Here is a 13569-nt window from a genome sequence, read left to right as displayed (position 1 = left end):
CCCCTCTCCCATTTGGTTCCACCCTTACGCTATTACACCAGGATATGCTGGGTCAGTGTTATATTTATTAACAAGCCAATTAACAAATCTTTCCCTTTTAATAAATCTTGCTACGTTAACAAACTCCCACCCTAACGAGCCTCTTCCCTTAACGAGCGTACTATTTCTTAAGGTGCTCTCCATTAATGAATGCAGTATTTTACCCAGTCCTTACATTAATGATTGCTCTTTTACCGAGTTATATATGCACCCTCTTTATTAAGGTCCTTAACGAATGCACTGTTAATGAATACCCTGGCGATAACTAATCACTAGAAACCCACCCCGATGTGGCTATATCCCTTGCCATATGCTCATTACAACACATAGACTTCCTTGACAATATTCTATTTTTTAATTTTTTGCAAGTTTTGCATTCATAATATTTTGTTCCATTTAATGAGCCATTTCCCTTAATGAATCCCTCTTAATGAGGCTCCAAACCCTAAATTATCTTGCATCCTATTTTCCCTTAACATTTTTTCTGCCCTTTTTAATTATAAATAAGCTATTATAGAGTTAATCATGGCCCCTCCCTCTGTGCCTACCAAAACTCTCCCCATTGGTTGCTGGTCATGTGGGCGGGGTCTGTATATATGTGCGGGTCACGCAAATTATTGTCCCTTTTTAAGGATTTAGGGAGGAGTGGTCAAAACTGCACACATAGCATCCTGTACAAATTACTGTTTTCCACCCACACACACAGTACACGTGCAACACAGTCACACACACACACACATGTGCTAATGACTATCCAGCACGCACACACAGTACACGTGCAACACACAGTTACACATGTGCACGCACACACACATCCTTATCAAAGCTCTGTTCTACACATACATCATTCTCTACTAATTACTTTACACACACCAGAATCCTGACCTACACACCATCCTCTCCATGTTCTAGTGTATTTATGAAGAGTGCAGAAAGCAGCCCTCCCCCATCCTCTGTACCCCAAATCTATTTATTAAACTCACCCCATTGAAACCTATCAATTGTCTTCTGTGTTTTACAGTTTGAGAATTCTGGTGTAATTCATGTGGAAAGTAAGTGTGAAAGTGGTAGACGGGGCAAAAGGAGAACGATGCATGGGAAGTAGAGTGTATACGTATAGGTGGGTTTCTATTGGGATTAAAGGGGGGAATGGAAGCTGGATGAACACACAGAACTGTGGCTGTTTAATGAGAATGTACTATTGGGTTTAGTGGTTACAAAAGAAAGGGAAGAACCAGGGCAATGACCCATCTCTTTAAACCATGTGTGTAAAATGATGACTATGGCACAAACTTAGAGGTTATAATTTTATTGTCTTTAGCCGGTCTTCAGGCTAGTCATAAAAAAATGTGTGGGGTGAAATAGAGATTCAACCTTTTACAGCAACAGATATCGTCTATAGACTTATCCATTTTACATTGTTATAACAGATATCAACTTATGATTGTAGTATTTTGCCAACGCCTGATGGTCTCTGGTTTGTCTCTCATTTCCTGTCCCCATCACTGATGTTATCTTCTAATTGATGGGCTTCCATCTAACCTCTTCTAAGATCTTCCTGGGGTCTCCTTACCCACCCCTTTACTGGTGATTCTCCTGGGGGATGGGCAGTCAAGCTCGGTCTCTGTTCAGTTTTCTACTTCTGTGCTGGCACCATATCATCGATAGGCTGTCCCTTCTCTAATTTCTTTTCAATTTCAATCATTAGTTTGACACCATCTACGACCATTTGGACCTGTTCCACCTCAGAGAAGCCCAATCTGTCAGCATTAGAGATGTCAAAAACTCCACCAACTGCAGCAGTGTCTACACCACCTGTGGGTAGAAAAGAATAGGTTAAAAGTGTGCTTAATGGTCTTGAGAAACAGACATTTACAATGCTTTGTTAGCATTGTGTGTGTTCTACTCAGTCTTTGTGTGTGTCTTCTACTCAGTCTTTGTGTGTGTCTTCTACTCAGTCTTTGTGTGTGTCTTCTACTCAGTCTTTGTGTGTGTCTTCTACTCAGTCTTTGTGTGTGTCTTCTACTCAGTCTTTGTGTGTGTGTCTTCTACTCAGTCTTTGTATCTTCTACTCAGTCTTTGTGTGTGTGTGTCTTCTGCTCAGTCTTTGTGTGTGTGTCTTCTGCTCAGTCTTTGTGTGTGTGTCTTCTACTCAGTCTTTGTGTGTGTGTCTTCTACTCAGTCTTTGTGTGTGTGTCTTCTACTCAGTCTTTGTGTGTGTGTCTTCTACTCAGTCTTTGTGTGTGTGTCTTCTACTCAGTGTTGATGATCTTACTGGGTAAGGTTAATTGTCCTATTCAAATCTTAAAGTTTTCCTCTTTCTGCCATTCATATTATTCTTAACCCTGTTTGTCCTTCTTTATCTTGTCTAGGATATGCTCCAATCTATTATGACTGACATTAAAATACCTGAGTTTCTACTATGCATCTATTTTAACATAGAATAAAGAGGGATCTTGATCAAGATTAGCTCACCTGTTCCTCTCTTCTGTAGACGAAGTCTGGTCAGGATTTCCTCGAATTTGGGGTGCTTGCTAAGGTTGGGCAGTTTGACGTGCACACCACCTCTTAGACCTGTACCAAGGTTAGATGGGCAGGTAAGGATGTAACCCAGATGCTCGTTCCAACTGAAGGGGTGACCTGCCTTCTTGAAGATCTCTTCAATCTGTGTTAAATAAATCAGAGCATTTTAGAGACCAGGAGAGCAGTTTGGAACGTGCATGTGTGTGTATGTATGTGTGTGTGTAGATAGATAGAGATATATATATATATATATATATATATATATATATATATATATATATATAGTTTTTTGGTACCGTACCTTTATCAGACCCTCACAGAAACGTTTGAAGACTTCCTTCATGTTACCACCCTGTTGCATGGAGATGACTCTCAGATGGTCCTCCTCATTAACCCACACCAAGAAGGTTTTGTTATCGTTGTGCCTAGACACCAAGGATGGACATTTAGAAATGGGAATACCTGAACACTGACTCATAATATAGGGACAATCAAAATGAAGTAGTCCATAAAATGTTTAAACAAACATGGAAATCATAATTTATCTTTTGGGATTTAGATACAACGTACAACCTTCCAAACTATTATCAAACGTGCGCTTCTCTTGGTATCCAGGTGCGAGTCTAGTAACAGTTTGCAACGTTATACATATAGTACTTAAAGGGACATGAAAGACTTTTTTTTCATTAAATGATAGAGCATACAATTTGAAACAACTTCCAAATGTACTAATATTATCTAATTCGCTTCATTTTCTTGGTATCCTTTGTTGAAGAAACAGTAATGCACTACTGGGAGCCAGTTTAAAGCCAATGACAGACACCAATCAGCAGCTTCTGAGAATACCTTGGTATACTTTTCAACAAAGGATACAAAGAGAACCAAACAAATTAGAAATACATTGGAAAGTTGTTTAAAATTGCTTGACCTGTTTGTACCATGAAAAAAAATAAAAATAATAGTGTTACATGTCCCTTTAATACACTTACCCTACTTGAGTTTGCTCTCAGGCAAAGGAGCTACATTTTAAAAAGAAATATGTCAAGTAAAGGGGATCAGATTGATAATAACAATTGTACGCTTTTATTTTTACTTCTGCGTCCCTTTAATAAAAAAATAAGCAAGTGACCTTCCTTGGTTATTTTGTCTGATTTTTCTCTGTAATTTAGATATTTTGTTTACTCCCCTGGAGAGGCTGGAGCATATACTTACACTTAAAGGGGTAGAAAGCTGTATGGCTTCATTTCAGTTGTGCCATATACTTCCATTAGCTAAAATGCACAAGCATTTGTTACATACCAGTCACTCCTGACTCTGAGAGGTCTGGTGTGAGAGTACTGGTGCACAAGCATTTGTTACATACCAGTCACTCCTGACTCTGAGAGGTCTGGTGTGAGAGTACTGGTGCACAAGCACTTGGTATATGTGTATGTCTCTGAAAACGCTAGTAACAGTTACTGGAAGCATTTTTGCTTGTGGGAGTATATTGCCCAAATGCACGCTCATTTCAATTTTGACATTTCTCTCCCTTTTAAGTGTGCTGCATCCTGACCCTGCAACAAGCTACACTGATTTCTCACAGTTGTGCACAAGCTTGTTGATTGAGCAAAAAAGACTTAAGTGGTGTATTCTTGAGCTCCTCGCTAACAACAAAACCCACTATATTTTGCTAACAGAATTCTTACAAAATATTTACTTTGCTGATCCTTTGCACTTGATGACAGATATAAAAAAGCATTAAATTCTGTTTATTTCTAGTCTGGAATATGTTGGGGAACGACATTTTATGTATATCATCAATATATCGCTCCAGTATGAAATCTGTAAGTCTAGAGTTGTATAAAGTACGCCCTATTAAACCTTTTTATCACACAACGAATGCATGTTTCCTGCATACGGGATCATTTCCTACTATGGCATGAAGTTAGACTTGTAACTTACCAGATACCACGGGCATCAGGCCAGTCACGGCCCATACCAGCTGCCAGGAGCAGAGGGGACACAGGCTTGTCAAACAGGAAGTGGTCATCAATGAGTTGCTGTTGTTCAGCTTCAGTCATGTCCTTCAGAGGGTAGTATTTACCCTTGAACTCTCCACTCAAGCTATTCAGGGCTAGAGAAAAAGGGAGAGTAAGAATCATTTAGTAATTAAAGGAATATCACCCCTACTTGAGAATAATGTGAAGATTTCCCAGGAAGAATGGTCTTTGGAGTTACCTTGAATGGACAGCTTCTCAATGGCGCGACGCTCACCACGGCTGCAGTGGGGGGGCAGGGTGTATCCCTTGATGCTACGTCCAGTCCTCACACGGGAGCTTAGGACATAGTTTGGGTCCAGATCGTCACCACCCTAGATATAAAGAACTCTTGTTATACATTCAGTTCCTGTGTCACCCTGTTGTCATGTTATTAGTCTGATCCTCACGGCTCATGACTTCCTTATTTTGTCTTCTACAATACAGGACAACATAATCAAATGCCTTTTTACCTTAAGGTTGTTGAAGTTAAGGTCGGTCTTGTGTTTGTCAGTGGGCTTGTAGCCATTGTGACGGTCTTCAATGACTGGGTCCAGAAGTTCCTTGAAGACTTCATAGCATTCCTCATCTCCTGCTACACAACCTACGGTCATGATAAAGGGGTGACCTATGGTGAGAGAGAGAGAGAGAGCACTTGTGAGTCAAAGGTTACACATATATCATATTTATCAATATCTGTTGTACATCCTACTGCAATATGACCCATATATTTATCAATATCTGTTGTGCATCCTACTGCAATATGACCCATATCATATTTATCAATATCTGTTGTACAGCCTACTGCAATATGACCCATATCATATTTATCAATATATGTTGTACATCCTACTGCAATATGACCCATATCATATTTATCAATATATGTTGTGCATCCTACTGCAATATGACCCATATCATATTTATCAATATATGTTGTGCATCCTACTGCAATATGACCCATATCATATTTATCAATATCTGTTGTGCATCCTACTGCAATATGACCCATATAATATTTATCAATATATGTTGTACATCCTACTGCAATATGACCCATATAATATTTATCAATATCTGTTGTACATCCTACTGCAATATGACCCATATCATATTTATCAATATATGTTGTACATCCTACTGCAATATGACCCATATATTTATCAATATCTGTTGTGCATCCTACTGCAATATGACCCATATCATATTTATCAATATCTGTTGTACAGCCTACTGCAATATGACCCATATCATATTTATCAATATCTGTTGTACATCCTACTGCAGTATGACCCATATCATATTTATCAATATCTGTTGTACATCCTACTGCAATATGACCCATATATTTATCAATATCTGTTGTGCATCCTACTGCAATATGACCCATATATTTATCAATATCTGTTGTACATCCTACTGCAATATGACCCATATCATATTTATCAATATCTGTTGTACATCCTACTGCAATATGACCCATATATTTATCAATATCTGTTGTGCATCCTACTGCAATATGACCCATATCATATTTATCAATATATGTTGTACATCCTACTGCAATATGACCCATATCATATTTATCAATATCTGTTGTACATCCTACTGCAATATGACCCATATATTTATCAATATCTGTTGTGCATCCTACTGCAATATGACCCATATCATATTTATCAATATCTGTTGTGCATCCTACTGCAATATGACCCATATCATATTTATCAATATCTGTTGTGCATCCTACTGCAATATGACCATATCATATTTATCAATATCTGTTGTACATCCTACTGCAATATGACCCATATAATATTTATCAATATATGTTGTACATCCTACTGCAATATGACCCATATCATATTTATCAATATCTGTTGTGCATCCTACTGCAATATGACCCATATAATATTTATCAATATATGTTGTACATCCTACTGCAATATGACCCATATAATATTTATCAATATCTGTTGTACATCCTACTGCAATATGACCCATATATTTATCAATATCTGTTGTACATCCTACTGCAATATGACCCATATCATATTTATCAATATATGTTGTGCATCCTACGGCAATATGACCCATATAATATTTATCAATATATGTTGTGCATCCTACTGCAATATGACCCATATATTTATCAATATCTGTTGTACATCCTACTGCAATATGACCCATATATTTATCAATATCTGTTGTTCATCCTACTGCAATATGACCCATATCATATTTATCAATATCTGTTGTACATCCTACTGCAATATGACCCATATATTTATCAATATCTGTTGTACATCCTACTGCAATATGACCCATATATTTATCAATATCTGTTGTACATCCTACTGCAATATGACCCATATCATATTTATCAATATCTGTTGTGCATCCTACGGCAATATGACCCATATCATATTTATTATCTGTTGTACATCCTACTGCAATATGACCCATATCATATTTATCAATATATGTTGTGCATCCTACTGCAATATGACCCATATATTTATCAATATCTGTTGTACATCCTACTGCAATATGACCCATATCATATTTATCAATATCTGTTGTACATCCTACTGCAATATGACCCATATCATATTTATCAATATCTGTTGTACATCCTACGGCAATATGACCCATATCATATTTATTATCTGTTGTACATCCTACTGCAATATGACCCATATCATATTTATCAATATATGTTGTGCATCCTACTGCAATATGACCCATATCATATTTATCAATATCTGTTGTGCATCCTACTGCAATATGACCCATATCATATTTATCAATATATGTTGTGCATCCTACTGCAATATGACCCATATATTTATCAATATCTGTTGTGCATCCTACTGCAATATGACCCATATATTTATCAATATCTGTTGTACATCCTACTGCAATATGACCCATATCATATTTATCAATATCTGTTGTGCATCCTACTGCAGTATGACCCATATCATATTTATCAATATCTGTTGTACATCCTACTGCAATATGACCCATATATTTATCAATATCTGTTGTGCATCCTACTGCAATATGACCCATATCATATTTATCAATATCTGTTGTACATCCCACTGCAATATGACCCATATCATATTTATCAATATATGTTGTGCATCCTACGGCAATATGACCCATATCATATTTATTATCTGTTGTACATCCTACTGCAGTATGACCCATATCATATTTATCAATATCTGTTGTACATCCTACTGCAATATGACCCATATCATATTTATCAATATCTGTTGTACATCCTACTGCAGTATGACCCATATCATATTTATCAATATCTGTTGTACATCCTACTGCAATATGACCCATATAATATTTATCAATATATGTTGTACATCCTACTGCAATATGACCCATATATTTATCAATATCTGTTGTGCATCCTACTGCAGTATGACCCATATCATATTTATCAATATCTGTTGTACATCCTACTGCAATATGACCCATATAATATTTATCAATATATGTTGTACATCCTACTGCAATATGACCCATATAATATTTATCAATATCTGTTGTACATCCTACTGCAATATGACCCATGTCATATTTATTATCTGTTGTACATCCTACTGCAGTATGACCCATATCATATTTATTATCTGTTCTACATCCTACTGCAGTATGACCCAGTTACTAAGGAGAGAATGACTCTTCTGATTGTACAAACAAGACTATGTCCTTAGACCAACCATAATGATAATCTTATAAAGAGTAATGCCTTTGCTTTGTTCTCTTGCTATTCCTTGTTGATTAGCATACGTAGCTAGGTTCAGGAGCAGTAATGCAGCACTGGGAGCTAGCTGTGCACATCAGATGAGCCAGTAACAAGAGGCATATATGTGCAGCCATCAATCAGCAACTAGGTCCCTGTAGTGCATTGCTGCACCTGAGCCTACCTAAGTATGCTTTGCAGCAAAGGATACCAAGAAAACAAAGCAAATTAGATAATAAAAATGAATAGGAAAGTTGTTTAACGTAGCATGTTCTGTCTGAATCATACAAATTTCATTCTGACTTTTCTGTCCCTGCTCCCATCCGTTAGCAAACCAAGAGAAGACCTCTTTTTCATGTCCCAAATGACTTACAAAGGGGGTGGGATATGAACATTTAATGTGACCTTGTGTTCTGTTTGTGGAACCTTAAAGGGACATGAAACCCAAAAATGTTCTTTTGGGAATCAGACAGAGCAGACATTTTATAAAAGTTTCCAATTTACTTCTGTGGTCAAATTTTCTTTGTTCCCATGTTATTCTGTGTTGTAGAGATACCTAGGTAGCATCTGGAGCACTATATAGCAGGAAATAGTGCTGCCATATAGTGCTCTTGTAAATGGCTAACATTCTTGTAAACGCTGCAATATAGTGCAAGGGATAACATCCTTGTAAACGCTGCCATATAGTGTTACAGACATGTGCACGTGCCCTGCTTTTCAACAAAAGAAAAACCAAAAGTAAATAAAAAATTTGTTTAAAGTTGTTGGTTCTATCTGAATCATGAAAGAGAAGTTTTGGGTTTCATGTCCCTTTAAAGGGACACTCAAGTTAAAATTTTACTTTTATGATTCAGATAGAGCAGCAATTTTAAACAACTTTCCAGTTTACTTCCATTAACAAAATGTGCACAGTCTTTTTATATTTATGCTTTTTGTGTCACCAGCTCCTACTGAGCATGTGCAAGAATTTACAGAATAAACGTCTATGCATCTGTGATTGGCTAATGGCTGTCCCATGGTATGTATATGCATCTGTGATTGGCTGATAGCTGTCACATGATACAGGTGTAGTGGAAATAGACATAACTGAAATTTGTCACACAAAAATCTACTAATGTGAAGTTCAGACTGAGTGCTATTGCATTGTTTTTTTATCATACAAATCTATTGTATTTACTGCCCCTTTAAGGTTTTTATATTTCAGCGCTTATACTGGAGACTTTAAAGGAACAGTAAAGTGAAAATTAAATTTTCATGGTTTAAAGAGAACATGCCGTTTTATGCAACTTAACAATCTATTATCACACGTGCTTCATATTCTGTGTGTCCTTTGGTGAAGAGTAAATCGAGGTAGGCTCACAGGGGCTCAGGAGTGTGCACGTCTTTAGTAGTGTTTGTAACAATGTATAACACTGCTACAAACACAGCTGCCATAGAATTCTAAAGAAACATGCACTTCTCTGAGCCTACCTAGGTATCTCTTCAACAAAAAATACTGATAGAATGAAGCAAATTGTTTACAATGACATGCTCTAGTTGAATAATGCTTAATTTTTACTTTATTGTCCCTTTAATTGCATAAAACATTATCTTGTGGCTATTAGATTGGCCATGCTGAAGAGATTACTTATTAGATAACAAACAGGGACAGCTATCTATTGACAAACGTAATCCTTACCTGGGTTGTCCACTCCAGTCTGGATCACATCATCCAGGGTGAAGCCACTTGGGGTTGATTTGTCTCTGAGCTTCTTGTAGATATCTGGGGTCAAGACCTTGGCCATATGATTGTTGTGTTTTGAGAGGTCGGGATATTCGTCATCATTTGAGAACTTCAGCTTGTAGGCGTTGTGGGTGTTTCCGAAAGGCATGGTTGAAGATCGGGCTGGACCTGTGGTGACGGTAAAGGGTGAGAGAATTGCTGCTGGTGAACTGAAAAGGCAAAATGAAAACGACTTATTCTGTAACAGTCCTGAAGGGAACAAATGTCCTTAGATTTAGGGTCACCTCACCAGTCTGAAGAGGGGGAGGGCTGTGTATATTTGAGGAATCCTAGAAATAGGCTGAGTGTAGGGTTACCAAGCAAGGCAAGTATGTGTGTAGCCATAGCAATGACATCTACTGTAGATGTATTTTAGAAGCTGTCAGCTGTTCTGTCCAGATGGTGTCAGTTTTCTGTCCTCCTGGTGGTGTCCATCATCTATACTACTAGGGAGTCCTTGAGACCTGGCAAACAGCTGTAGTGCTATAAGTCAGTACCCCTCCTTCCTGCAGCCTGGCATGTTGTCTGGTTCCCAGCACCCCCTATTCTAGAGGTTCTGGACATCAATCGTATAACCACATATGTCAGAGAAAAGCGCATATTTGTACACCAGGGGGTGACAGTCCCAGAGTTAGCCACAAGGCATATGGCAGTGCCAGTGTGCGTGCTTGGATGGCTCTGTGATACTAGGCATGTGACATGGGCCAGTGACAAGTGACAATTTGTTGAAGCAGAGGCAGCACATTCTGAGTATATATATAGAGTACACACTACTCTGTCTGCAGCCAAAACTGACAGGTGGGTGTGAGGGGGGTCAGAGGAGGGGGGAACTGAAAGAGGAGAGAAATGTAGAGGGCGGTAATAAAGGATAAGGGACAGAAGAGAGAGGAAATAACAGATGAGGAGAGAATGAGACCCCCCTGCTCTATTTCAGTCTGTCCTCCCATAAGGGGAGAGGAGGCAAGATGCAATAAAATACAGAAAGGGTTAAGTGCCCTGGGGGTTAAATCCTCTGCAAGTCTCTGGTAGGGTTAAGTGCTGTGCAGGTCTGTCTGGCAGTAAAGGAGTCAGTCTGCATGTCTCCCTGGCAAAGGGATTAATTACTCTGCAGTCATCTTTCTAACAAGTGATATGTTAAATGCTCTGCAGTTGTGCCTGACAGAAAAGGGGTTAAGTGTTCTGCAGGTCTCTGTTTGGCTGGTGAGAAGTTAAGGAGTTAACGCTGCAGTTCTATTTCTAGTAAGTGAGGGGTTAATGTGCTGCATAGGTCTGTCTAGCAGGGTAGGAGTTATATTCTACATGCGTCTGTATGGCTAGGGAGGGGTTAAATTATGTACAAATCTGTGTAAAGGAGTAAATTACTCTGCATGTATCATTCTAGCAAGCAATAGTTATGTCTGGCAGCATCGGGGTTAAGTTATCTCTTTAGTGTTGGAGGGGGTAAATGTTATGCAGATTTCTGTAGCAAGGGAGGGGTTAAGTGCAATGCAGATTTCCCTTTAGCAAGAGAAGGTTTCAAATATTAATTTGGCTGTAGAAAGGTTAAATAACCTGGAAACCTGTCTCTGATAGGGAAGGGGTTAAGTACTATGCAGGTTTCTCTCTGGCAATGAAGAGACTGAAGAGGCTAAATATTCTGCTTGTTTTCCCCTCTAGCAGTGAAGAGGTTAAGTGCTCTGCAGGCCCATATAGGACAGGGAATATAGTGTGTAATGGAAGGGTTTAGAAGTCTCACTGGTGGGAGAGGAGAGAAATGCTCTGCAGGTCTCCCAGAAAGGAAAAGGTTAAGTGTTCTGCAAGTTTCTCTCTGGCATGGGAGGGGTTAAGTGCTCTGTAGTGTTTGATCTGGCAGGGGATGGGTTAAGTGTTCTGCAGTCCATTTTTAGGCAGGGAAGGGGTTAATAGCCCATTGTTACCTGCTGTAGAGACGGAGCAAACTTCAGGGTGACCCAATGTACTCTTCCAAAATCTCCCTCTATATAGCCCCACATGGGCTCTGATTGGTCACCGCCCAGAGGTGTGAGTGATGTCACTGTGATGTCATAGCACAAGCTGCAATGATATTGGCTAAAGTGTTGCCTGCTCTAATGCCTTTATGTGGAGCAGAAGAGCTCAGTTTACTGAGTTATAATTAGAGAGGAGAGAGGAGGGTGAGAAACTCACACATTGGCCCAGATACATTAAATCTCTCACAGACCCTGCAGAGACAGCCCTTCTTGTACTCATTAAATACAGAAGAATAGATAATCAGCAGATGCACATTAAAAAGACAATGCTGATAAACTTAATCTGAATTTTAAATCAGTAGTAGATTTCACAGACAAATTTCAAAGTTAGTTCCATTCTCCTTCCCCCCTGCATCATGTCATTCATCAGCCAATCACTAAAGACATATGCGTTTATCCTGTCAATTCCTACCCAGCTTCTTGCTATTAATGAGGTACTATAGACCCAGCTTCTTGCTAATAATGAGGCACTATAGACCCAGATTCTTGCTATTAATGAGGTACTATAGACCCAGCTTCTTACTAATAATGAGGCACTATAGACCCAGCTTCTTGCTATTAATGAGGTACTATAGACCCAGCTTCTTGATATTAATGAGGCACTATAGACCCAGCTTCTTGCTAATAATGAGGTACTATAGACCCAGCTTCTTGCTAATAATGAGGCACTATAGACCCAGCATCTTGCTATTAATGAGGTACTATAGACCCAGCTTCTTGCTATTAATGAGGTACTATAGACCCAGCTTCTTGCTATTAATGAGGCACTATAGACCCAGCTTCTTGCTATTAATGAGGTACTATAGACCCAGCTTCTTGCTATTAATGAGGTACTATAGACCCAGCTTCTTGCTATTAATGAGGTACTATAGACCCAGCTTCTTGCTAATAATGAGGTACTATAGACCCAGCTTCTTGCTATTAATGAGGTACTATAGACCCAGCTTCTTGCTAATAATGAGGCACTATAGACCCAGGTTCTTGCTAATAATGAGGCACTATAGACCCAGCTTCTTGCTATTAATGAGGTACTATAGACCCATCGTCTTGCTAATAATGATGTACTATAGACCCAGCGTCTTGCTAATAATGAGGTACTATAGACCCAGCGTCTTGCTAATAATGAGGTACTATAGACCCAGCGTCTTGCTATTAATGAGGTACTAAAGACCCAGCGTCTTGCTATTATTGAGGTACTATAGACCCAGGTTCTTGCTATTAATGAGGTACTAGTAATACCTAGTAATTACAGAATAAAAGTGATTATAGAATAAAATGCAGCACAGTGTAACTTGCATTGACTGCAGTCTTGTATGCATATCTTTTCTAATGGTTTGTGAATACTAGATCTATGTGCGAACTGTGTAGAGGTAAAGGGTTAATGAATATGCTGAAAGCTGCAAGATAACTTTTGGGGAAATAAAAGTCTATAAATGTCTCACACAGCATTATGAG

The 13569-nt window shown here is 38.6% G+C and overlaps 2 protein-coding genes across 3 annotated transcripts in view; one reads left to right on the top strand and one right to left on the bottom strand.

Annotated features, from left to right (window-relative positions):
- MARK4 (microtubule affinity regulating kinase 4) overlaps positions 1–1036 on the top strand; it is a 103736-nt gene extending 102700 nt beyond the window's left edge. For both annotated transcript variants that reach the window (XM_053688790.1, XM_053688787.1), the window contains one exon: positions 1–1036. This exon is cut by the window's left edge and continues 528 nt beyond it. The gene's annotated coding sequence lies outside the window, so the exon portion shown is untranslated.
- Positions 1037–1332: 296 nt separating this feature from the next.
- CKM (creatine kinase, M-type) lies at positions 1333–12177 on the bottom strand. The gene is made up of 8 exons (XM_053688791.1): positions 12025–12177; positions 10025–10237; positions 5051–5205; positions 4780–4912; positions 4504–4675; positions 2864–2987; positions 2515–2704; positions 1333–1854 (listed from the first exon to the last, which is right to left on the bottom strand). Exons 2-8 carry the CDS (start codon positions 10215–10217, stop codon positions 1676–1678), a joined length of 1146 nt encoding a protein of 381 aa, XP_053544766.1. The 5' UTR covers positions 10218–10237; positions 12025–12177; the 3' UTR covers positions 1333–1675.
- Between the last annotated feature and the right edge of the window lie 1392 nt (positions 12178–13569).

Source organism: Bombina bombina, chromosome 7 (assembly GCF_027579735.1).
Source record: "Bombina bombina isolate aBomBom1 chromosome 7, aBomBom1.pri, whole genome shotgun sequence".
NCBI lineage: Eukaryota > Metazoa > Chordata > Amphibia > Anura > Bombinatoridae > Bombina > Bombina bombina.
The sequence above is the reverse complement of the archived record's forward strand: the minus strand, read 5'-3'. Positions and strand labels throughout refer to the sequence as shown.

Excerpts from the sequence above, each read along its gene's own strand:
- CKM (XM_053688791.1), bottom strand. The coding sequence starts at position 10,217 with ATGCCTTTCGGAAACACCCACAACGCCTACAAGCTGAAGTTCTCAAAT. Across the intron at positions 5,206-10,024 it reads GACTGGAGTGGACAACCCAG|GTCACCCCTTTATCATGACC; the intron begins GTAAGGATTACG and ends CTCTCACCATAG. Across the intron at positions 2,988-4,503 it reads CCTGATGCCCGTGGTATCTG|GCACAACGATAACAAAACCT; the intron begins GTAAGTTACAAG and ends CTTGGTGTCTAG.